Source organism: Ovis canadensis, chromosome 15, assembly GCF_042477335.2.
Source record: "Ovis canadensis isolate MfBH-ARS-UI-01 breed Bighorn chromosome 15, ARS-UI_OviCan_v2, whole genome shotgun sequence".
Taxonomy (NCBI): domain Eukaryota; kingdom Metazoa; phylum Chordata; class Mammalia; order Artiodactyla; family Bovidae; genus Ovis; species Ovis canadensis.
The window spans coordinates 28,566,209-28,593,266 of record NC_091259.1 but is presented as its reverse complement, the minus strand read 5'-3'; the positions used below and the strand labels follow the sequence as shown (position 1 = coordinate 28,593,266).

The following is a 27,058-nucleotide window of genomic DNA, read 5'->3' as shown; positions in this document are numbered from 1 at the left end:
ATAGAGTCGCAAAGAGTCAGACACGACTGGGCGACTTAACTTACTTACTTACTTATATGCAATATAAATACTACTTTGATTTGGAGCATGAGGTATATATCTCAAAATAAACACCTGATAATACACAAGGCTCTTAGCAAAATGAGGCTTCCCTCCTGGCTCAGAAGTAAAGAATCTGACTGCCCAGCAGGAGACATGGGTTAGATCCCTGGGTCGGAAAGATCGTTTCAAGGATATAGCAACCCACTCTAGTATTCTTGCCTGGGAAATTCCATGGACAGAGGAGCCTGGCAGGCTACAGTCTCTGGGGTTGCAGGATCAGATATGACTTAGCTACTGAGCACACACTCAGTGAAATAATCAAGTCTAGCCTGGCTCTTCTGGATCTATCTTATATCCCTTTTGTGTCTCATTCATTTATTGAATCAACATTTAATGTGCCAGACACGGCTCTAGGCACTTGGGATGAACAACAACAACAAAGAGTCCTCCTCTCTAGAAGATAATAAACCTTAAACATAACAAGTAGATTACATTAAATATTTTTTAATTCTTGAAATTAAAAAATGAAACAGTAAGAAAAACTGAAATCACCCATGCACGATAGGAATCATAATAGCATGATTTCAACAAGGAATGAAAAGAGCTGCAAAACCCTCTGCAGTGTAAAGTGTAAAATTCCAAAAAACCTCAAGGGTGAGTGCAAAGCCCTGTCTGGACATGGCTCTAAGCAGCAGAGTTACCCTGAAAATCTGTGTGGGTGTATATAATTTACATATATTATATATATACCTTTGTGCGTGTGTGAGATTTACAAAGCCGGTGTAACAAGCCTACTTTAAACAATGTGATATGTGCAAGGCATAAAATGGACTGGACTATTTTCTCCCCTTATTTCCACAATAACAATTGCGGGGTTAGTGGTGATCGTAGTGTGTGGGTGTGTTTTGGACAGCAACTTTTGCTTTGGAACAGAGCTGGCCAGAACCCTATTCTATAATCTGACTCGATAACAGCCCAATCCGGCAGGAGCCTCTGTTTTTTTCTTACCACAAAAACAAACCTCTTCCACAAGCTAGTATCCTCGAGCTGCGTCCTTCATCACCAAACCATCCTTTATGGAGTCCTGACTCCAAGGGAAGAATGCCACCTACCGAACCAGCCTCCCTAGTCAGCCAGTCCTGCAAAGTATGGCAGTGCTCAACTCAGCCCTAGTCAGCTCCAAATCCCTTCCCTCTGATTATTCTCTGGCCTTTAAAAAATTTGCCACTATTTGGGCTGACAGGAAGTTATGCTCTCAGCGCAGATATCTGATAAACACTTCCACATATTGTAGCCTTCTCAACAGCTAAGCCATATTTCAGAGCCCTCTCTCTGCCGCATTTTCCTTAATTGCGCTTACACGCTTGGAATGCCCGGGTCTCTGCAGCCCGCAGACAGCGGAAACCGCCGGTGCAAATCGTGCGGGGGCTGCCGCCGGGGTGCAAACCGTGCGGGGGCTGCAGAGCCCGCGCCGGTCCGGGAGCAGGCTAGCGTGCGGGCTTGCACTGTGCAGCCCTCTACGACGTGCGCCTCCGTCCCCGGCCTCCCCGCCGGGGGAGGGGCGGGGGACCCCTCCGCTGTCGGCCGAGAGCGAGGCAGGAATCGCCGCCACTCCTCCGTTCAGGCTGAGGTCGCCACAGCCGCGCCCCGCACGCAGTGCCGCGGCGCGGGAAGGGATGGAGTCGGGTGCGAGTGGTTCGAGGGCCTGGAGAGGCGCGCATCCGCGCTAGAGGCCCGCGTTCGTGACACCGCCCGGTGAGCTGACCGCACTCGGAGGCGCGGACCGAGAAGGTCAGTTGGTCGCCCGTTCCCTAATATAATATCTAGGAGGGCGCGCGCCCTGGCGCGCCGCGCGGAGGGTGGGCGCTGTGTGGGCCGCGGCCGGGGGCGGGCCCGGCGCTGGGCGCCAGGCGCCGAGGGGCGGGCCCGAGGCGGGGCGGCCGCGGAGCTGACGGGCCGTCGCCGCGGCAAAGCCTGCAGCTTCGTGCCGAGCGCGGGCGGCGGTACATGGCCCCGACGGGAGGCGCGCGGCTCGCCCCCGGAGCCCGGCTCGCCGCCTGAGCGCGGCCGCCCGTCTCGGTCCCGCGCGCCCTCGCCTGTCCGGCCGCCGTCCCGCGGACATGCCCGCGTAACCTCCTCCTGGGCTGGGATTTGCTCTCAAGTGCTCTTCATGGAAGCGATGTCCCCCCAGCAGGAGACTCTAGGGGGACAACCGGGGCGCTCCTCTTCCCTGACAGGAGTGTCTCGGATCGCAGGCGGCCCCGGCACGAAGAAGGTGAGGACGCCGAGCGGGGCCCCGCCGCCGCCGGCGCGCGCCCTCCGCCACTGCGCGGGCCGGACGCCGCGGGCATTTAACGCTCGAGGCTCGAGACCCGCCGCGTCTGTACGGGGCCAGGCCCGTCTTCCCGTCTCCCCAGGTCACCCCGGCACCCCCGGGCTCGTCGCGTCTAGAGTCAGTGTCGCTCTCCTAGCGAGCCGGGGGGCCGCCCTCCCCGTCCTCATCCGCCGCTCTCCTCCCTCAGGCGGGGCGCGCGGTCCGCTTTTTGGGCCATCGCCCTCCCCAGCCCCGCCGGGCCCGGGGTTCCCCGAGGTCCCTCAGGCGCTCATCGGCCCCTGACGGGGTCAGCTTCGAGATCGCCAGGGCCCAGGCGATCCGCCCTGGCGCGGCGACCGCGCGGAGGAAAGGTAGGCGGCCGGAGAGCGGTGCCCGTGGGGCTCTCAGCCCCTCATCTGGACGCGGCCGCTCCGCGGGGTTTTGCAGGGCGAGGGGCGGCCGGGTGGGGTGCTTGCGGGCTAGGGAACGAGACCCCCATTCCGGGTCACTGCAAGGCGGTGGTCAGCCTTTGCAGCTATGCTGGGGATGCTAGCGGTTGACGCCCGGGGACGCGGAGGGCCAGTTCGGCTGGGAACCGGACTGGAGAGAGCGGGTGGGCGGCGGCGGAGGGGCCCGCACCCTGCGCTCGTCCGCTGGCCCCCGGGGCTCCGGGGGGCTGAGCTGCGGGTGGCGCGCGCGGCCCCTGTCAAAGCCGGGAGCAAGGATGCGGCAACAACTTGTAGCGTTCCTTTAGGATAAACGCGGCCGCCGAGCGGCGTGCTGACTCCGATCGGGTCAGGTTTCTTTGGAATGGTTCCCTCAGCAAGTGCAAGCGGCCGCGAGCTGCCGGCCTCTGCTGCTTGGCTCTCAGAGGAACTGATTTGGGTGTTTCTAGCCTTTTCTGCTCTCGCTCCTCCCCTCCCCCTTCTGATATTTGGCCGTTTTTGCTCTGTGTCCTGGTGGTGACCTTCCATCTTCTGTTGCGGAAAAACAGAAGAAAAATGGGACTAGAGGGATAATCTAAGTCATCCTTAAGAAACATCTTGAGGAATGTCTCAGTGCATTTGTATCATTGGAACCTTAAGGGGCTACGCAGGCTCCCTGGTTGTCCGGATCTTACTGCCTTTCATGACTCTGCCCAGCAGAATCCTGGGTTGGCTGGAGGTCAGTAGAAAAGAAGTGAGGTTGGTGCGGAGTGTAGAAGTTTGTGTGAGCACCCAGGGACCTTGACCCTGTTGCAGAGCCATCTAGGAGTGTCAGTGAACTTGATGATGTATCTCCTGTAGCGCTGGCTCTGTCTTTGATAGATGGAGGCTGCGGTTTGTCCTTGTAGCTTTTCCCCTTCAGATATGCAGAGAGAGAGAGAATGCTAGGTTGGCATTGTATGACTATTCAGTAATCAACATAGTTTAAAAGCAATTTTTATTCTTGTAAACTTAAGAAATTGGGGAAAATAAAGTATTTGTATGCCAGAACACATCTCATCCCCACCCCCCTTTTTTTTTTGCTAATGGTAATTAAGCAAGAAAGCATGAGAGTAGCTTGACCAATCAAAAAGTATTTGTTCAATAAATGAAAGATTGTTGTGCATCTTAAGCCATTTTTGTCCTGCGTTATAAAACGTAATGATTTGTCACACAATCAATCCAATCTTTTTCTTTTCATTTTTAAAAAAGAGGAAATAGGTTTGCCTGCTTGGTCTTTCTACAGCTTTTTACTCCCTTTAGGGCAAAAGTAAAATTGAAGACTTGTGTTTATTGAAGAACTGCTTTTTATATTTTTACTTTTAATATTTTGACATATAATATTGTATATTTTCTTTTAATATTTTTCCAGAAATGTGTCTCTCTGCCCGTTTTAAATGTTAGTAGGTGTATTTGTTTGATTTGAGACCTCCATAGCAATAGTAATTAATTATAATAAAATAATATTTCCAAATTGTAACTCAGAATCATTGGTATTTACACTCTCATGGACCACAATCTTCTTGTATCCCAAATACTCAGCAGATTGATCTTTTTTGTGTTTCCTCTTACCTTTTTAGTGCTTGGTAGTCCTAGTGAATCATGAGACTTATTTCTTAAAATGTCTACTATGCTGTTGTACTGTTAATTACTGAGACTTGGATCAGTGTTGTTGAAATTGTCAGTTGCAGTCAACGTTTTAAAAAATGAAATAGAACAGAAAGTATTGGCACAGTAGTAAGGGTAAAGATTGCTTTGTATGACTTTTTGCCCTGTTTCGTTTATGTATATATATGTGCATTTGGGGTAGTGGAGTAAAATGTGTTTCTTACTGAATATTCAGCATTTTTAAAGACAATGTTATTGGCCAGACTACTGTATGGAACGGGTTCACTTGGCTTTTAGTCCTATCTCTGTTACTATTTGAGTGATGTTGAGGAAATCACTTGCTTTAGTTTCCTCATTTGTAGAAGGAGTATCAAAGAGAAGATAGTGGTGAAAGTGCTTGGAAAAGTGTATATAGCAGACATCTTTTACTTTATGAAAACAAGTTGATCTTAATTAATAGTCCCTGAAGGATAAGCATGAGAAGAGTTGATTCATTGGAAAAGACTCTGATGCTGGGAGGGATTGGGGGCAGGAGGAGAAGGGGACAAAGGAGGATGAGATGGCTGGATGGCATCACCAACTCGATGGACATTAGTTTGGGTGAACTCCAGGAGTTGGTGATGGGCAGGGAGGCCTGGCGTGCTGCAATTCATGGGGTCGCAAAGAGTCGGACATGACTGAGCAACTGAACTGAACTGAACTGAACTGAAGGACAAGCAAAACCATAGCATCTTTCAAACAAGTCATCCTGAAAGTTAAAATCCAGTGGTACTGCCGTTGTCTAGAACATGGTTCATATTCCTAGAAACTACCATTGAAAAGGCAGTTCTGCACAGTGTGGTGAAATTTGGAGTTTGATGACCTGGTAAATAAATGGGGAAACAGTGGAAATAATGGCTGACTTTCTTTTGAGGGGCTCCAAAATCACTGCAGATGGTGGTTGCAGCCATGAAATTAAAAGACACTTACTCCTTGGAAGGAAAAGTTATGACCAACCTAGACAGCACATTAAAAAGCAGAGACATTACTTTGTCAACAAATATCCATCTAGTCAAGGCTGTGGTTTTTCCAGTAGTCATGTATGGATGTGAGAGTTGGATTATAAAGAAACCTGAGCGCAGAAGAAATGATGCTTTTGAACTGTGGTGTTGGAGAAGACTCTTGAGAGTTCCTTGGACTCCAAGAAGATCCAACCAGTGTATCCTAAAGGAGATCAGTCCTGGGTGTTCATTGGAAGGACTGATGTTGAAGCTGAAACTCCAATACTTTGGCCACCTGATGTGAAGAGTTGACTCATTTGAAAAGACCCTGATACTGGGAAAGATTGGGGGCAGGAGGAGAAGGGGATGACAGAGGATGAGACGGTTGGATGGCATCACTGACTTGATGGACGTGGGTTTGGGTGGACTCTGGGAGTTGGTGATGAACAGGGAGGCCTGGCATGCTGTGGTTCATGGGGTCGCAAAGAGTCGGACACAACCGAGCGACTTCACTTTCACTTCACTTTTCTTGGGTGGACTCGGGGAGTTGGTGATGGACAAGGAGGCCTGGCATGCTGTGGTTCATGGGGTCGCAAAGAGTCGGACATCACACTGAGCAACTGAACTGAACTGATCTGGTTCAAGTCTACATTGTGTTTGTACTAGCCTTCAAATCTAGGTCAGTTACTTAACCTTTTCAGTTTCCTATTTGTAAAATGAAAATAACAATAGTATGTAACTCTCAAGACAGAAAATTTTAATGTGAAATTGAGTGAATATTAGCATATGTTAGCTCTTATGTTTGTACTTCCCACTGTGTTTGTAATTCACACTACTTTGTCCCAATCATTTAAGCCAAAAATCTGGTATTTATTTCCTCAGTCTACAACCACCATCGGAAATGCTCATCCACTGTCACTTCAAAACATACCTTGAATTTCTTCACGTCATCTCCAGTGTTGTCATTGTATTCCAAGCCAAACCACTACCATCTCTCACTTGAACCTGTGCGGAAATCCCCTAACTTGTCTAACACCTTTTTTGCTTTTACCTGATCCAGTCACCATTTAGAAGTGCCAGAGTGATCTTCAAAAATGTAAATTGATCATGTTTCTAACTGTGTAAAATTGTGTTGTGGCTTTCTGTCATATTTAGAATAAAATTGAAACTCCTCTTTTTAGCCCTCCCTACTTCTCTCACCTCATCTGCCTTTCCTGCCTTGTTTGTGTATTCTCCAGCCACATGGGCCTTCTTTTTCACACATCGAGTCATCAAATTGGTTCTGTTCTGAGGCTTTGGTGTTGCTATTGTCTGTTTTTTTGCCACAGATCTTTGCAGTGTTGATTCTTTCATGTCATTCTCATCTTAGGTTCTCCCAGAGGCCTGTTCTGATTACCCAGCTGGAAGTTGCCCCTCAGTCATGCCCTGTGCTTTCTGTTTTATTCTTATCCCAGTATTCAGTCTTGCCTTGTATATTCTTATGTCCTTTCTGGTTGTGTTACCTGAACAGCTCACCAGATTGTGAATACCACGAGACTAGGGACATTTTCTGTGTTGTTCAAGGCTGCTGCCTCAATGCCTGGGACAGTGCTCCGTATTATGTGTGTGTCAGTCGCTCAGTCGTGTCCGACTCTTTGCAACCCCATGGACTGTAGCCCTCCAGGCTCCTCTGTCCATGGGATTCTCCAGGCAAGAATACTGGAGTGGGTTACTATTTCCTTCTCCAGGAGATCTTCCCAACCCAGGCATCGAACCCAGGTCTCCCACATTGTAGGAAACTCTTTACCATCTGAGCCACCAGGGAAGCTATGTATTAGGTACTCATTAAATATAAGCTGGGTTATGTTCAGCAGTCAGCAGTCAGCAGCAATAGATATGGCCCTCTTGTTCAGGGTTTATGATTTATAGCAGGATCAGCAAATCTTTTCAGAGAGCCAGATAGTGAATAATTTAGGTTAAGAGACCATAAGGTCTCTGTTGCAGCTACCTACTATGCCACTGTCATGCTAAAGCATCCATAGACAATATGTAAATAAGTGGGCATAACTATATTCCAATAAAAATTTATTTAGAAAAACAAGAGGTCAATCTGTGGTGTAGTTTGCTGACCCCTGGAGCATAACTGTTAACTGGAACTTTCTACAGTGGCAGAGCTAGTCTTTATTTACAATGTCCAATTTAATAGACACTAGCTGTTATGTAGCTATTGAGCTCTTGACGTGTGGCTGGTACAGCTGAGCAATTAAAAAATTTTAACAGTTTTTTGAGGTATACTTAGCATGCAATTGCCTCTTGAGAAATCTGTATGCAGGTCAGGAAGCAACAGTTAGAACTGGACATGGGACAACAGACTGGTTCCAAATAGGAAAAGGAGTACGTCAAGGCTGTATATTGTCACCCTGCTTGTTTAACTTCTATGCAGAGTACATCATGAGAAACGCTGGGCTGGAAGAAGCACAAGCTGGAATCAAGATTGCAGGGAGAAATATCAATAACCTCAGATATGCAGATGATACCACCCTTATGGCAGAAAGTGAAGAGGAACTAAAAAGGCTTTTGATGAGAGTGAAAGAGGAGAGTGAAAAAGTTGGCTTAAAGCTCAACATTCAGAAAACGAAGATCGTGGCATCTGGTCCCATCACTTCGTGGGAAATAGATGGGGAAACAGTGGAAACAGTGTCAGACTTTATTTTTGGGGGGCTCCAAAATCACTGCAGATGGTGACTGCGGCCATGAAATTAAAAAACGCTTACTCCTTGGAAGAAAAGTTATGGGCAACCGAGATAGTATATTCAAAAGCAGAGACATTACTTTGCCAACTAAGGTCCATCTAGTCAAGGCTATGGTTTTTCCTGTGGTTATGTATGGATGTGAGAGTTGCACTGTGAAGAAGGCAGAACGCTGAAGAATTGATGGTTTTGAACTGTGGTGTTGGAGAAGACTCTTGAGAGTCCCTTGGACTGCAGGGAGATCCAACCAGTCCATTCTGAAGGAGATCAACCCTGGGATTTCTTTGGAAGGAATGATGCTAAAGCTGAAACTCCAGTACTTTGGCTACCTCATACAAAGAGTTGACTCATTGGAAAAGACTCTGATGCTGGGAGGGATTGGGGGCAGGAGGAGAAGGGGACGACCGAGGATGAGATGGCTGGATGGCATCACTGACTCGATGGACGCGAGTCTGAGTGAACTCCAGGAGATGGTGATGGACAGGGAGGCCTGGCATGCTGCGATTCATGGGGTTGCAAAGAGTCGGACACAACCTAGCTACTGAACTGAACTGAACTGGCATGCAATAAGCTGTACATGTTTAAAGTACATAAATCAATAGGTTTTGACACATTATACAACTCTGATACCATGACCACAGCCAAGAAAATGAACATATTTATCATTCCTTAGAGTCTCCTCATGTCCCTTTCTAATCCCTTTGTCCCCTCCCAATTTCTAGGCAACCACTGGTCTGCTTTCTGTCACTATTGGTTAATTTGCATTTTAAAGAATTTTATGTAAATGGAATCATACTGCTGCTGCTGCTGCTGCTAAGTCACTTCAGTCGTGTCCGTGTCCGACTCTGTGGGACCCCATAGACGGCAGCCCACCACGCTCCGCCATCCCTGGGATTCTCTAGGCAAGAACACTGGAGTGGGTTGCCATTTCCTTCTCCAGTGCGTGAAAGTGAAAAGTCTAAGTGAAGTCACTCAGTCATGTCCGACTTTTAGCGACCCCATCGACTGCAGCCTACCAGGCTCCTCCATCCATGGGATTTTCCAGGAAAGAGTACTGGAGTGGGGTGTCACTGCCTTCTCCAGGAATCATACTATGTATTCTTTTTTGTCTGGCTTCTTTAATTTAGTATAATTATTTTGAGATTCACCCATTTTGTTTGTGTACAGATCAGTACTCACTAGTATTCTATCATGTGGATGAAGCACAGTTTGTTTATCCATTCGCCTATTTATGGCTGTTTTGGTTTTTTCCTGGTTTGGGATACTATGAACAAAGCTACTCTGAACATTCATGTACAAGTCTTTATATGGACTTGTGCTTTCACTTCTTTTGGAAAAATACTTAAATGTTGAGCCTGGGTCACATTTAAGTGTATGTTTAAAGTTTTAATAAACTGTGAAATTATTTTCCAAAGTGGTTTTATATTCCCATTAACAGTGCATATGAGTCCAATTTCTCTACATCTTCACCAACACTTACTATCTGTCTTTTTTATTTTGATCACCCTAGAGGATAGAAGGACTTCCCTGGTGGCTCACTGGTAAAGAATCCATCTGCCAATGCAGAGATACCAGAGATGCTATTTCAGTCCCTGAGTAGGGAAGATCCCCTGGAGAAGGAAACGGCAACCTACTCTAGTATCCTTGCCTGGGAAATCCAGTGGACAGAGGAGCCTGGCAGACAGCAGTCCATGGGGTCGCAAAGGGGTCAGACACAACTTAGTGACTAAATAACAACAGAGGGTAGAAAATTGTATTTCATTTTGGTTTTGATTTGTATTTCCCTAGAGGCATCTAGTCCCATCACTTCATGGGAAATAGATGGGAAAAGAGTGGAAACAGTGTCAGACTTTACTTTTTGGGCTCCAAAATCACTACAGATGGTGATTGCAGCCATGAAATTAAAAGACGCTTACTCCTTAGAAGGAAAGTTATGACCAACCTAAACAGCATATTAAAAAGCAGAGACATTACTTTGCCAAGAAAGGTCCGCCTCGTCAAGGCTATGGCTTTTTCCAGTAGTCATATATGGATGTGAGAGTGACTGTGGAGAAAGCTGAGCACCGAAGAATTGATGCTTTTGAACTGTGGTGTTGGAGAAGACTCTTGAGAGTCCCTTGGACTGCAAGGAGATCCAACCAGTCCATTCTGAAGGAGATCAACCCTGGGATTTCTTTGGAAGGAATGATGCTAAAGCTGAAACTCCAGTACTTTGGCCACCTCATGCAAAGAGCTGACTCATTGGAAAAGACTCTGATGCTGGGAGGGATTGGGGGCAGGAGGAGAAGGGGACGACCGAGGATGAGATGGCTGGATGGCATCACTGACTCGATGGACGCGAGTCTGAGTGAACTCCAGGAGATGGTGATGGACAGGGAGGCCTGGCGTGCTGCGATTCATGGGGTCGCAAAGAGTCAGACACGACTGAGTGACTGAACTGAACTAAACTGAAGACTTGGTTTTATTCTTTAGAACTGAGAAAAATATTATGCCCATGGTTAAGCCCATATCCTACTGAACACTTTTGTGATGTTATTCACAAAGTGAGTGGCATAAAATCAGGTACCTGAGAGATTGTTTTGGCTGAGAGCAGTCTGGAAATATCAAAAACTGAAATAGATTTTTTTTCTAATCAGAAACAGCCTCTGTTATCACTGGTGTGACCTCTGAATTTCTGTGTTTTGTTTTTGTTTCTTTGTTTGTAAAATGTGGATAATAATCCATGTCCTATATATCTCACAAGGTTGTTTTTTATGGGTCAAAGGAGAAAATATATAAAAACACTTTCAAAAAATTCAGAAGCCATCAGTAATTTTTCACAGGTACCAGGTGAAAGTACCTGTAAAGCAATAAAAAAGAGTTTTATTTCCCTGGATTTAATACAAGAATATTTACATGCAAATGAGTGAATGCTATTTGTCTTATTCAGCTCAGGTTGCTGTAACAAAATACAATAAACTGGAGGCTTAAACAATTATTCCCTGCAGTTATTCCCTGCAGTTGTGGAGGTTGTGAATTCCCATGACCTGGATGCCAGCCAGTTCAGTTCCTGGTGAGAGCCCTCTTTTTGGCTTCCAATTATTGTCGTGTCCTCACGTGGGAGATTGAGTGAGAAGAAAAGCGGTGAGGGAGATGAGGAAAGACAGGGAGGGAGAGATGGAGATGGAGTTGGATATCTTTGGTTTCTTCTTACAAAGGCACTAACCTTGTCAGAGCAGCCCCACTCTCAAGACTTCATCTAAACCTAATTACTTCCCGGAGACCCCTGCCTCGTAGTAACGTTACATTGGGGGTCAGAGCTTCATCATATGGATTTAGGAGGCACAAGTATAATAATTTGATCCAAAACATGCATCATCAAAACAGTCGCCCTTGAAGGTCATAAATCTCAAATATTCTAAGGTAGAAGCTTGAGAAAAAAAGGTAAGAGTTTACTGTTTGTAATATGTGGAAGAGGAAAGGAAATTTTTTAGAAACTTCTTTGAATAAATGCCTCACTATATGTAACACACGTAAGCTGTATGGTAGGCATCATTAATAACACACTCTTAGAAGGCAGGGAGCCCTCCAAGGCTGTGTGTGGCAAGCAGCAGAGCTGAAAATTTGAACCCAGATTTTCCAACTCTTGTTTCTCTTTCCAGCTAGACTACAGATGCATTTTCTATTAATTGTAACATAAGATGTAGGAGAAAGTAGATTTGAATTTTACATAACCAGTTGGGCAAAGCATATCTGAGAAGTTTTTCTCCTGAGAGGTAATTTTGCCCTTCAGAGAGCAGAGTCTCTACCTTCTCCGTGTACCATTGAATATTATGTCCACTACTGCTATTAGATTAAGGTACTAGTCAGGGCTTTTCAGAGAAACAGATGGGGGTAGGAGTCCCTTGATTGCCATCCACAGGGAGGAAGGTGGTGTAGTCTTTCCTGAGAACCAGAAGAAATGAGATGTTCTAGCTGGACAGTGAGGGAGGAAAAAGGGAGCAAATTCCTCTTTCCTCCACTTCTTGTTCTGTAAAGGCGAATGATTAATGATTGAATGATGGGGAGGAAACCTACTTTACTGACTGCTTATTCAAATGCTAATGTCTTCTTGAAAATACCCTCACAGACACACCCAGAGATAATATGTAACCTGGGGAATCTGTGGACACTCAAGTTGACACAATATTAACCTTCATAGTAAATATGGACTAATAGTGACGATCAGGGACACAATCATTGATAATCTCTTTGGAAATGTGTGGTCGTTTTGCTTTGGTATCTGTCATTTTCAGATATTTTATATAAGGCACTCATATTTCAGGAGCTCTTCAGGAGACCTTCTTTCCATGCTGATATCTCATTTCTGCTTGCTGTAGGAAAACTTGGCATGTTCTCCAAACACATAGAACTATATTTCAAAGTTATGCGTGGGTGCGCTGAGTCCTGCGCCTTAGATGTTTCCACCATGGAAAATTGGGTGTGGGAAATGTAGCTGAAACTCTCAATTCAGTAAACATTTTAATACGATAAATCTTGAGTGTAAGAAAAAGCTTGCTTCCATAGTTAATTTTCACTTAAGATGTGAACACAGTAGTGCATTTTAACATAGCAAAAGAAAACTTATTTTGTGACTCTAACATTCATATATTAGAACAGAATACATTGTTTTTTGTGAAATGAAAATTATGTTTTATTTTTATACATCTATGTAAAAAGTAATTATCAGCTTTGAAGATTGAGTCCTCACAGAGAGTTGTAGCTTATTGACCAGAAATTCACGAGTCACAGATTCCTAAGTAGTGCAGTTGTTGCTTTTTGATTCTGATGTGAAGGTTGTTATGAAGCACTTTATCACTCTCCGCCCCTTCACTGTTCTAATTTTAGGATTTGGTGGAAGGTCTGCAAGGCAAGAGGTGGAATATGTTTAGTAGCCTGGGAGAAGTGAGACAGGCACCTTCAGAAAAGGAAATCTTGAACTTGGATAATCTGGGTTCTGAATCCTTTGCCTTTCCTCATGCTGCCGTCCAGGACTTGGTGGCTGTTCCTTTTGACATAAAGTGGTCTTGTGCCTTATAGGGCCACATACCACTTAACAAACATGCTGATTATAATAAAACTTGCCTTCTTAGGAGGTTTTGGTAGCTGAGAATATACTGGACTTCAATTTAAATTGACATTAAAACATGTTATAAACTATACAGTGTCACAAAAATAGGTATATTTTATCAAGGTTAGATACTTGTGTGTACACACTTACACGTGTAGTAGTAGTGTTAGTCACTCAGTCGTGTCCGACTCTTTGCGACCCCATGGACTGTAGCCCACCAGGCTCCTCTGTCCATGGGATTCTCCAGGCAAGGGATACTGGAGTGGGTAGCCATTCTGTCTCCAGGGATCTTCCCAACCCAGGATAGAACCCAGGTCTTCCCATATTGCAAGAGGATTCTTTACCATCTGAGCCACCAGAGAAGCCCAAAGAGACATTGTTGCAAAGGGGGTTGCTGCTGCTGCTGCTAAGTCACTTCAGTGGTGTCTGACTTTGTGCAACCCCATGGACAACAGCCCACCAGGCTCCACTGTCCCTGGGATTCTCCAGGAAAGAGTACTGGAGTAGGTTGCCATTGCGTTCTCTGCAAAGGGGGTTATACGTACTTATATGTACATAGAGTCATATAAACAATACTTTGAAGATATATATGTACATCTTATTACTGTGAGTTGATGGAGTTTGGAGCTTCGTGACTTATATCCCTCAGTCTCCTGAGTATTTGACAAAAACCTCTGTTACAGACTGAATGTTCGTGTCTCCTGAAACTCAAAGGTTGAGGCCATAACCCCCAGTATGATAATACAGTTGACCCTTAAACAATGTGGAGGTTAGACATTGTCACCCTTCATGCAGTCAAAAAATCCACTTAGAACTTGACATTGGGCACTCTCTATCCATGGTTCTACATCTACATATTCAGCAACCTCATATGGTATAGTACTGTAGTACATATTTATTGAAAAAAATTCGTGTGGAAATGGACCTGTGCAGTTCAGATCTGTGTCCCTCAAGGGTCAACTGTATTTGGAGATAGGGGCCTTTGGAAAATAGCTTAGATGAGATCATGAGGGCAGAATCCCCATGTTGGGATTACCGCCCATACAAGAGACCAGAAAGCTTGTTCTCTTGTGTCGCCCGTGTGAGTCTCCAACAGAAAGGTAGCTGTCTGCAAACTGGGAAGAGAGCTATCACCAAGAACTAAATCTGCTGACCCATTGACCTTGGACTTCTTAACCTCTAGAACTATGAAAAATAAGTGTGTGCCATGTAAATCACCCAATCTGTGTTATTTTGTTATATTAAGTAGCCTGAACTTACTGAATATCTTTAAAATACACTTTCATTGAGGTGAAAGTTTGCTTTCCTGTTCTGTTGCTATCTCAAGTGTTCTAGATCACTCATGCCTAGTATTCTATGAACTCTAAGGTCCTATTGTGTACAGAAAGCCTTCGAGGTGAATGCTTAGTTTGGTAGTAGGCACTGAAGCAGCCTAGGGTGGGGTGATACTTCACTTTTGTTAACTTACCAAAGACTTGGCCACAATGTGGGAGATTGGAAAGGAGTTAGAGGAAACTGCCTTTTGTCAGCCACCAATAATGGGTCTTGTAGGCATCATGGCCCAGTTTATTTTATAATTTTGTTTCAGTTTGATTTTCTTTATCCAGGACAGGTTTAGATTAGAAATATCCAGCTGACAGCAGAAAAGCCCTATTAGTATGTCAGTGCTGGGCTGAGCAGCCTTGACCTAGTTTTGACAGACAGCTCTCACATGGAACAACGGAAAGGTAAAACCTGTTTCTGGATGTCTGGTCACGTGTGTGGACTCTGAAAATGAAATGTATGTTTGCCCATATAAGCTCATGCTTCAAAGATCTGGAAAGCTCAGCTGCGCTGTGGCCTTTTGCTTTTCTCGTTTACCTGGGTCCTAATTTATACTTAGGAGAGTTTCCGTATTTCCTCTTCTATGCCTACAATGTCTTGAACCTCAGCTTCCATAGTAAACGTTAATATGTTAATATCTAAATCTGGTCAGACCTTGGCCTGGATTTTATTCTTATTTGATACGCTCTGTTTTTTTTGTTGTTGTTGGGTTTTTTTTTTTTTTACCATTATGGTTTTGGATTTGATCACTGTACCCTTCCCTTCTGCAAGAGGAAAGTGAGAGGTTGCTGCAAGGAAGAGTTTTCCAACAGCATCTGATACATTCAGCCCCTTAGCCTTCATGCAGGTGGATGGGCGCTGGAGCAGCCAGAGAGCCCCTCTGCTATAGTGCGGCATGGGCGTAGAAATTGCAGTGCTTCCTATGGACTGTGATGTGATATTTTAGTGAAGCCCTGCCCTATAACAGGATTACTAGGGAGAGAGCATCAGTGATTGAACTTGCGTACTCCAGGGTGGTGCTGAAAGGGACTCATGACTCGAGTTTGAAACTGGTGGCTTTGTCAAAGAAGAAAGTCCAGTCAATTTGAAGGCCCATAGTGGTACTTCAGATGTCTATATGAGAGGAACAAATCATGATGTAGAAGGGGAGTTCTACAATCCTCATATTTATTGCATGTGGTACTTACACACTCTGAAGCTTTCCTGTGTATGTTACACTGTCATGGTGCTTTCCCTGTCAAAGGGCTTTTACATATAAAATCGTATTTGATTCTTTGTGGTAGGTCAAACGGTTTTTGTCATTTTACAGAGAGGACTCTGAGAAGTAACCAAACCAGCATCCAGAGTTTAGGTTCAATGCCAAGTGCCCATTCTTCTCCCTTACGTAGATCTCGTATTTATTTTATTTCAAAGTGCTTATCTCACAGAAACAGGAAATATGGCCAAAAGTAAAACATTTCTTAAGCTCAGGAAGAAATTATATCCCTTTATAGTAGTCTGTTCTGTGATGACATTTGCTTTAAATAAATGCCCAAACTGATTCTGGCTGGGATTATTATGAGTAAATAGAAGATCATACTCATTGCTGAAGTATCATACTCATACTCAAAGCGACAATAGGGGGAAGCTTTAGCTCATCCAGTGGTCGAAACCTTGTGATAATAGGATGTAGAAGCAAGGGGCAGGAGTAGAAATAATTTCCTTTTTCCCTTGCAGGGCCACTTTCTTTGGGCTATGTCTCCACAAGTTAATGGTTCAGGTGTGTAGGGAAAACAAGAAACAGTTCGTTGAATTGTACAGATCACCCACAAAGGATTGAGTTGAATTTGAGTAAACTGAGTTGTAAATTTGATTAAGCATTTTTTTGTCTTTGAAACTTTAGTCTTAAAAGCTTTCCTCAGAGCCCTTAATTTAATGCTATGCTAATTTTAAATACTTGAAAGTGACTTTAGCAAATTTGACTTAAATCTGACCAAAATGCTTGAATTTTTTCCTTCATAAAGTAGCTGGAACAAAACAAAGTATGAAAAATTGAAGTTCACCTGACTTGACTCTTTCATCTTGGTCCTTTCTTTTGATAGGCTTTTTCCCCTTTACATCTCTTTGAGAACTAAGAATGACCAGATTCAGAGTGATTTCGCCATTCCAAAAATAGTTTTTTGTCTCCTGGTTGATACTTCGAGGTTCCAAAAATAGTTCTTTGTCTCCTGGTTGATACAAAGTTAAAATTCCACTGAGAGATTACATATAGGTTTTTATATAAACAGTGTTTTATGCCTTGTTGAAAATAAAAGAACAAAACTTTTTTCTTCCATAACCTGCTTACAACTTTAGATTCCTACGCAGGCACACTTGCTTTACCACCTTAAACTCTTGGATAAAGGTGAGAATTTACTAGGAAAATACTGGAGAAATAGGGGAGGAACTGTGGCAAACCACAGCATGCAGGTTGGCATATTCCTCAGATCTCTGAGGAGTTCAAATGAAGAGCCACTCAGATATTTTGTACAAAAATGTACTGGACAAAAAAAATAAGTAATTTTCATTTTCATGCATTATACTTCAGATGATTGTTGTATGAACAAGGGAAAATAGAGCTTCTGGCTATGAACCAGTTTGCTGGGCTAGAGCTCAGTAGTTTAGTAGCTTGGTGTTTAGTTTTTGTTTTACTCATTTTAAGAGCTTTGTTGAGATATAGTTTATATAGCATACAGTTCAGTCACTTAAAAGTGTATATTCAGTGGCTTTAAGTATATTCCTAGAACTGTGCATCCATCACAATTTTAGAACAGTTTCATTACCACAAAAAGAAATACTGCACCCCTTAGCCATTACACCCCAATCTTCTCATCCCCCTAAACCCCAGGCAAGCACTCATCTATTTTAGTTCCTATGGATTTGTTTATTCTGAATATTTCACTTAAATGGAGTCCTATAGTATGTAGTCCTTTGGGACTGAATTCTTCTAATTAGCATAATGTTTTCAAGATTCATCTATGTTGTTGCACATTTGTTGCTTCTTTTATTGGCAAGTAATAGTCTATTTTATGATGGTATCACATTTTGTTTATGCAGTCTTCAGTTGATGGACATTGGTGGTGTTTCTGCTTTTTGACCATTATGAATAATGTTGCTGGGAACGTTCGTGCACATGTTTTTGTGTGAACCTGTGTTCTCATTTCTCTTGGTTACATACCCAAGAGGAATTGCCAGATTGTATGGTAACTCGGTGTTTCATCATTTGCAGAACTTCCGAAGAGGCATCACCATTTTACATTCCTACCAGCTGTGAATAAGTTTAATTTCTCCACATCCTTACAGTTGTTGTCTTTTTGTTATCTTGATAATAATTATCTTGATAATAAGATATTAACTCATCTTGATGGGTATAAAGTGCAATTTCATAGTTTTAATTTGTGCTTTCTTGGTGGCTGACAATGTTCAGCGTCATTTCTTGTGCTTTTTGGCCGTTTATATCTTCTTAAGAGAACTTCCTCTTCAGATCCATTTTTATGTTGGCCTACTTTATTGAATTGTAACAGTTCTTTAAATATTCTGGATACAAACCCCTTATCAGATATATGATTTGCAAAAATGTCCTCCGATTCTGTGGGCTTTCTTTTCAGTTTCTTAATAATGTCCTTTGAAGCACAGAAATTTTAACCTTGATGGTGTTCAATTTAATTTTCGTTGTTTTTTGTGCTTTTGGGGTCATAGCTAAGAAACCATCACCTAGTCCATGGTCACAGATATTTATGCCTGTGTTTTCTTCTCACATTTTTATAGCTTCAGCTCTTTTCAACTGTTGATCAATTTTGAGTTAATTTTTGTATATGGTATAAGATATGAATCTAACTTCATTCTTTTGCATGTATATCCAGTTGTCCCAGCACCATTTGTTGGCAAATGATTAACTTTTATTATACGACAGATGTTTACCATGAAACTCCATGATAATGTAAATGTCAGTGAAAGTCACTCATTCGTGTCCGACTCTTTGCGACCCCATAGACTATACACAGTCCATGGAATTCTCCAGGCCAGAATACTGGAGTGGGTAGCCTTTCCCTTCTCCAGGGGATCTTCCCAACCCAGGGATCAAACCCAGATCTCCCGCATTGTGGGCAGATTCTTTACCAGCTGAGCCACCAGGGAAGCCCAAGAATACTGGAGGCGGTAGCCTAACCCTTCTCCAGGGGATCTTCCCCACCAGGAATTGAACTGGAGTTTCAACTGCTTTGCAGGCGGATTCTTTACCAACTGAGCTATCAGGGAAGTCCAATGTAAATGTCAACACTATGTCAAAAGCTGTAGTTTGCAATGTACAAGGATAACTCTCACCATCCGGTTCCATAGCAGATGCTTACATTTCCTTAGTGACAGTGTTCCAACAGAACTCTTTAAGTAAGTGTGTTTGCCTTTCTGTGTGTGTGTTGGGAACAGTAGCATAGATGTGAAGAATGAGTACGTTTTAAAATTCACTGAAAACCTTCATTTATTAAGTATATAGTTTGTACCAAGTATTGTACTAGGCTCTAGTAATGCAAGGATAGGCCTACCACGGAGAATTTCAGTAATTGCTGAAAGATAGGATAAAGTTTGGAAAGATGGGAGAACGTTTGGACATAGCCCTTGCTCTCAAGAAAGAGATAGATAATTATGTGAAATGCTTTAACTGAGGCATAACTATAAAGTTAGTTAGGAACACAGGAATTCAACATTTAGTTCATCTAACCAATTAAAAAAAGAATTGAAGTGGAAAGCACCTTCCAGATTAGCTGGTAATGTTGCTATAGTTTTGTATTATTATTGAAACATAAAAGAAAAATTAATTATAGGCATTTGGTTTTTATCTTTATTTACCTCTATTCATTTATTCTTTTGCAGAATAGGTTTTTTGCCTCTAATACTGAATATAGCTGCAGAGGGGGCAGCTTAGGGAACTAAAGATTTAATTTCTGTATAGTGTTCATGTTATACTTTCCTAATAAATGGCTACTAGTATAAAGATGTCAGTTTTTAAAATTTAATTACAATTCCCTTTTACAACTCTGTCCGAGCCCCTCCTCATTGTTCCCATTTGCTAGCAGAGGAGTAAATAAATTCTGCTTCATAATTTGTTTTTCAGCTTATATAAAAGTCTTGTTTAGTTTTTTGGGGGTTGCTTAAGCCTTGGCTAAATTAATTGGTACAAAGTCAAGAAAATCACTTCTAAAAGATTAATGCAGTTGATTTTTTGCCTAATGTTTATCAATTTACAAGATTATCTTTTAAAACTACTCAGTTTCAGAATGGCGTCTAATATTTGTGAGGTAATCTCAATATAGATATCAAGCATTTGGGCATTCTGAAAAGCCATATTGTGAATTGTGATTTTAACTTCACAAAGAAAACACACTGTTTTAAACCTATCTGCTCATTTCCTGTGAGGCAAAGTATCGTAGTTTTCTCTGTCACTGAACAACTGGGAAATTTGTTGGTGCTGATATGACCATAGCTTCAACCTGTCCTGACAAGTTTGTATTATTATAGATTTAGAAAGGAATCAGTAGTCTCCTTCTATTTTTGTATATTTTATTTCACAGTTGTTAATAAATCAAAAAAACTAAGTGTTTATTGCCTGAGAATAGATTCTTCGACAGATGAGTGAATTTTTTTTTGAAGTCACCATTGGTTCTTTACTTTGCTACACTTTTGAGCAAAAAAAAACCAAACCAAACCAAAACAAAAAAGCGTACTTTGGATGAATTAATACCTAGATTCCCATTATATTGACAACTCTTTAAGACTTTTTATAACTTAGAGAAGTGAATCCTATGGATTCTAAATTCATTGTGTATATAACATTTACAGGGTGAATCTTTGGTAGACACTTACCATGAGAATATCAGAAATAGAAGTCACCTAAGAGACTATGTAGTCCAAATTTTCTCAGTTTCTGTATAAGGAAATGGAGACCCAGAGGAGGGTATAAATTACATTAGGCTGCATATCTGGTTAGTAGTGAAGTGAGTCTCAGTACAAACAATAGGACTTAAAATATTATTTTGCCTGTAGTTTGACTGTAATATCTAAATATGAGTCCACCAAATGAGGTAGATTCACCCCATATTTGATTCGTCACAGATCTACCAATTTATAACAATTTAAAGAAAAGTATAAGTGAAAATCGCTCAGTTGAGTCCGACTCCTTGCGACCCCATGGACTGTACAGTCCATGGAATCCTCCAGACCACAATACTGGAGTGTAGCCATTCCCTTCTCCAGGTTCTTCCCAATCCAGGGATCGAACCCAGGTCTCCTGCATTGCAAGCGGATTCTTTACCGGCTGAGCCACCAGGGAAGCCCATAACTAAGAAAACACAGTCTAATTACTGCATACAACTAGGTACAAATAGTCTGCTCTATTAGACCTCTATGAAAAACTATTTTAAAAGCATCTTTACAGAAGAAAATTTGTCACTCTTCTTTAATTATCCATTCTCATTTTAATAGCCATCGCTCAGAAAGATTTCTTTATATCAAAAAGTTTCAAATCTGGAGTCCATGGATCCCTAAAGAATCCATATTAGGGGGTTTCTGAACCCCTTGAAGTTAGTGCATAATTTCTTTCACAGCTTTTATAAATTTCTTCATAAACCCACTGCCCAGGGTCAACCTGGATTCTCAGTCTACAGTATAGCCACATTTCTTTTCACTTTATCTTCTTTGGAAGACATTTGGTATCCTCTGTATAATAACTCTGCATTACCTTGGAGACTTACTGTTTCCAAATGAAGAATCATTTTAACTTGTCAGATCATTTTAACTTGTCTTAAGTTTCTTTCTTTTTTCCACATTTTAAGTCATTTTTATGGCTGTCTTTTGAACCCTTTCCAAATTCTTTGTAAGCCTGAAAGCCAAGGAGCTCACAATTAGAAATCATATGTTAATGAAGATCTTGTTTAGACACTTGGATCTGCTGAGAATGGTGTCAGAGGATTAGGAGCAGCAGAAGGAAGACTACTGAGATAGGTGCAAGAATGTCACTCCTCCACACACCCCCACCCCCCACCCCCTCACTCAAAAGGCTAGGCAGAAACTCAAGGCCACAACAGGCCAAGGGTAAGGGGCCCAGGTCAAGCTTATAGGATTGGGCCTATTTCAAAGTTCAAAGCACAGTACCTAGATCCTGAATAAAGGGATTCAAATTCCAGAAAAGAAATAGGAATCAAACCTAGACCTGAAGGTGAAACAGAATCCTGCCGAAAATCTACATAATAAGGAACCATCACCTAAGTAACATCAACCCAGTCTTCCAGAACTGAGACTCTTCATATGGGAACAGCCCACTGGTAATACTTGTCTCCCAGAGTTCCCTTCACCTTGCAACCTCTACATTCACACTGGCCTCAGAGTGCTAAATTCCTGGGAGTTGTGTTCCCAGGAGATGTGACCAGTGGAAACAGTTAAGATACAGCTTACAAACTATAATATATTAAATAGTTTATCAAAATCACTGGGGTTCAGAGGGATTACAGATTCTTCTGGGAATCTGATGAAAACTGTGGGCTTTCTCTTCAGAAGGAGGGCACCATATTATATAATTTAACCTGCGCTGAGACTGATTCAGTCTCCTGATTGGTAAGTATGGTGTTCTGTATTTCTTACCCAATTGTTTCCTGTCCTTAATTAATGTTTTATATGATTGTTTTGGTTGTCTGAGCTATACCAAGGAGATTAGGGCATTTTGTCTTCACATGTGAGCCAAAGGATTAATGGAGGGAACAGCAACACTGAGGCCATGACCCTGCTGACAACAGTGATTTGGGGGAGATCTGTGGGGGCATGGTGAATTGAGGGGGAAAGAATTGTGCCAAAGAAGTCTAGTGTCCCCTTGTCATGGGATGATTTTTCTTCTCTTCCTTAGGATGATCTACAGTTTATTAATTAAGAAGCTGTTCCTTTGTGAATCATGTAATGAGACACTGAGCTACTTGGTTTTATGTGGTTTTTCTTAGAGCGGCACGCAGCCCCAAACGTGGCTGGCCTAGGTCTACTTAGGTAGTGGGTGAGACTCCTGGCCAGGAAAGGGTGAGAGGGCAGAGCAGGAGGGATGCTTTGGTAACGAAGCCTGAACTTCATTCATGGCTATTTGTGACTAGATGGTAAATTTTACACATTTATATCCAGTGGCTCACCCTTGGACTCTTTCTCGAGGTGTTAAATCTATAAGACTGAAAATATAGAGAGTAATTATCTGGATAACTCAAATTGAATATAACCTCACCACAGTTTGGGTCCTGTAGAACACAGTACCGAATTATCCAATTAATCCTATATTTACATACCACTTCGAAAAGAAAAGATCTTTTGTCTAAGTTACAATAAACAAAACTATTTTGAAGAACAGATTCCTAAATATGTAAATATTTAAGTTTAAATGTCTATTAAATCTGTAAAAATCTAGTCTCCCATCGTGTGCTTTAGCAACTTATCTTATCCCTTTACTTGGTCTTTTCAAATTCTGTCTTTCCCTAAAGCCCAGTTTGGGGGCCTACCCTGCCGATGAAATAGAGCTATCAGCTACTCTGATGACATTTTGGAGTATAAATTAATCCAGTTCTGTCTTTGGCATGGGGCCTGGCATGTAATAAGCAATAAAACTGCAATTGATGATAATGGTTGTGATGTGGTTTTCTCAAATACTCTAGTCAATATTTAATCTCCTTATTCTCTGACCGTAAGAAATACTTAACTGCCTATACCACTTTTTGACACTTACTATCTTAGTCTAGACGTTATCATTCTATTTCCATAATAAGATTGCTCACTTCTTGATAGGCAGGCATAGGCATACAAAATTTGCTGAATTGGATTGGAAGTTGTTATTTACCAGCTTTATAAGCCACATGATCTTCATTGTGTTTTTTTTCCCCTCAACAGAAAATGAAAACATTAGCAGAAAGGAGGAGGAGTGCTCCATCTCTTATCCTGGATAAAGCCCTGCAAAAGCGGCCCAGTACCAAGTAAGTGGGAAGCTTTGTACTACTCATTTGGGATCTGCTGCATTTCTTTTATGTGTGTGGTTTGTTTGCTTTTTATCAAGACCAGAATTCTCTGTTAAATAAGAGAAAACATGACTTCTGTTCTGAGTTTATTTAATAAGACCTGTTCTTTATGAGTAATGTAAAGCCTTTTGAGAGCTGGTGATCTGTTGCTTTAAAATTGATTCAAAAGTAAATCTTACATCCAGTGGTACACAAACACGCATGTTCCACATATTGTAAAAGTTTTATTTTTGGAAACAATTAGAAATCAGAATACTAAAGGTGAGTTATTTTAACCACTATTCATGTTTGGTTATGCACAAACTTTTGCTTACTTTTTATCATGAAGTGATCCCCATGCAAAGGTAAAAGGCAGATTTTTAGCAACTTTAGATATGAATAAAGATAGATTAAGATTAATAAAAGATTGAGTGCTGATTGCTTTTAGACATTGGTTAGAGTAGTTAGTGATTAATTAGTGAAATTTGAAGTGGAAAACAGGCTAAATGTCTATTGAAATGACCGTTTCGCCTATTAAAGCTAAATACTATTTCTAATTGGATGGCTTTTCAGTCACTAATTTATTCAATAATTTTTAATGGCATTTTAACTAAGAGCCTTTTTATGTTCAGAGGAATCCAGCAATTCTTTTCCACTAATACGTGAATCCTTTTATGTAAGGTGTGGTCCTTACCACGTTTTTAAAGGTGAGGATATATCTGATATTTCTATGAATGGTATACTGATTTAACATGAAATCTATGTGAAGGCATGGCATTTTTTTTTCATTTTTTTAAAATTTATTTATTTTTAATTGAAGGATAGTTGCTTTACAGAATTTTGTTGTTTTCTGTCAAACCTCAACATGAATCAGCCATAGGTGTACATATGTCCCCTCTCTCTCGAGCCTCCCTCCATCTCCCTCCCCATCCCACGCCTCTACTTGATACAGAGCCCCTGTTTGAGTTCCCTGAGACATACAGCAAATTACCATTGGCTATCTGTTTTACCTATGGTAATGTAACTTTCCATGTTACTCTCTCCATACATCTCACCCTCTCCTCCCCTCTCCCTATGTCCATAAGTCTGTTCTCTAGGTCTGTTTCTCCACTGCTGCCTTGCAAATAAATTCATCAGTACTATCTTTCTAGATTCCAGATATATTTGTTAGTATACGATATTTATCTTTCTCTTTCTGACTTACTTCACTCTGTATAATAGACTCTAGGTTCATCTACCTCAGTAGAACTGACTCAAATGTGTTCCTTTTTATGGCTGAGTAATATTCCTTTGTGTATATGTACCACTTATGCTCTTTATCCATTCATCTGTTGATGGACATCTAGGTTGCTTTCATGTTCTAGCTATTGTAAATAGTGCTCAAATGAACATTGGGTTACATGTGTCTCTTTCAGTTTTGCTTTCCTCAGGGTATATACCTAAGAGTGGAATTTCTTTGGATAATAGGGTACTTTTATTCCTAGTTTTTTAAGGAATCTCCATACCATCTTCCATGGTGGCTGTATCAATTTACATTCCCCCCAACAGTGCAAAAATGTTCGCTTTTCTCCACCCCTCTCCAGCATTTATTGTTTGTAGATTTTTTGATGATGGTCACTCTGACCGGTGTGAGGTGATATATCATTGTAGTTTTGATTTGCATTTCTCTAGTAATGAGTGATGTTGAGTGTCTTTTCATGTGTTTGTTAACCATCTGTATGTCTTCTTTGGAGAAATGTCTGTTTGGGTCTTTTTCCCACTTTTTGATTAGATCGTTTGTTTTCCTGGTATTGAGTTGTATGAGTTGCTTGTATATTTTGGAAATTAATCCTTTGTCAGTTGTTTCATTTGCTATTATTTTCTCCCATTCTGAGGGTTGTCTTTTCACCTCCTTTATAGTTTTCTTTGCTGTGCAAAAGCTTTTAAGTTTAATTAGGTCCCACTTGTTTACTTTTGCTTTTTTTTTTCTGTTACTCTAGAAGGTGGGTCATAGAGGATCTTGCTTTGATTTATGTCATTGAGTGTTCTGCCTATACTTTCCTCTAAGAGTTTTAAAGTTTCTGGTCTTACATTTGACCATTTGGTCTTCCATTTTGAGTTTATCTTTGTGAATGGTCTTAGGAAGTGTTCTAATTTCATTCTTTTAAGTGTAACTGTCCAGTTTCCCCAGAACCACTTATTGAAGAGGCTGTCTTTGCCCCATTCTATATTTTTGCCTCCTTTGTCAAAAAGAAGGTACCCATAGATATATGGATTTATTTCTGGGCTTTCTGTCTTGTTCCTTTGGTCTATATTTCTGTTTTTGTGCCAGTGCCATACTGTCTTGAAGACTGTAGCTTTGTAACACAATCTGAAGTCAGGAAGGTTGATTCCTCCAGCTCCGTTCTTTCTTAAGACTGCTTTGGCTATTTGGGGTCTTGTGTGTTTCCATATGAATTGTGCAATTTTTTGTTCTAGTTCTGTGAAAAATGCCATTGGTAATTTGGTAGGGATCACATTGAATCTCTAGATTGCATTTGGTAGTATAATCATTTTCACAATATTGATTCTTCCTACCCAGGAGCGTGGAATATCTCTCCATTTGTTTATGTCATATTTGATTTCTTTCATCGGTGTCTTATAATTTTCTGTATACAGTTCTTTTGTCCCTTAGGTAGGTTTATTCCTAGATGTTTTATTCTTTTTGTTAAAATGGTGAATGGGATTGAGTCCTTAATTTCTCTTTCTGATTTTTCATTGTTATTATATAGGAATGCAAGTGATTTCTGTGTATTGATTTTATATCCTGTGACTTTGCTAAATTCACTGATTAGCTCTAGTAATTTTCTGATAGTATCTGTAGGGTTTTCTATGTATTTTATCATATCATCTGTAAACAGAGCTCTTCTTTTCTAATCTGGATTCCTTCATTTCATTTTCTTCTCTGATTGCTGGAGCTAGGACTTCCAAAATTATCTTGAATAATATTGGTGAGAGTGGACCCCCTTGTGTTTTTCCTGATCTTAAGGGGAATGCTTTCAGTTTTTCACCATTGAGAATAATGATTGCTGTGGGCTTATTATATATGGCCTTTACTATGTTGAAGTAGGTTCCTTCTCTGCCCATTTTTTGGAGACTTTTAATCAGAAATGAGTGCTGAATTTTGTCAAAGGCTTTTCCTGCATCTATTGAGATTGTTGTATGGTTTTTATCTTTCAATTTGTTAATATGGTGTATCACATTGTTTGATTTGCCTATATTGAAGCATGGCATGTTTTTGATGGTCCAAAATAAATTATATAGCTAAATCCCAACAAGTGAAACTTTCAAAATACTTAGCTCAGTCTCCCCCCCGCCTTTTTTTTTTAATTAGTTGCTCAATCCTGTCTGACTCTTTCTGAACCCATGGACTGTAGCCCACCAGTCTCCTCTGTCCATGGAATTCTCCAGGCAGGAATACTGGAGTGGGTAGCCATTCCCTTCTCCAGGGAATCTTCCCGA

General features: G+C 41.6%; 1 protein-coding gene across 1 annotated transcript in view; it reads left to right on the top strand.

Annotated features, from left to right (window-relative positions):
• Positions 1 to 1,967: 1,967 nt before the first annotated feature.
• ARHGAP20 (Rho GTPase activating protein 20) overlaps positions 1,968 to 27,058 on the top strand; it is a 204,143-nt gene continuing 179,052 nt past the window's right edge. Inside the window, exons 1-2 of the mRNA XM_069554976.1 lie at positions 1,968 to 2,317; positions 23,475 to 23,557. Coding sequence (XP_069411077.1) covers positions 2,213 to 2,317; positions 23,475 to 23,557 — 188 coding nt within the window. The 5' untranslated portion in view covers positions 1,968 to 2,212. The remainder of the gene's footprint in view (positions 2,318 to 23,474; positions 23,558 to 27,058) is intronic.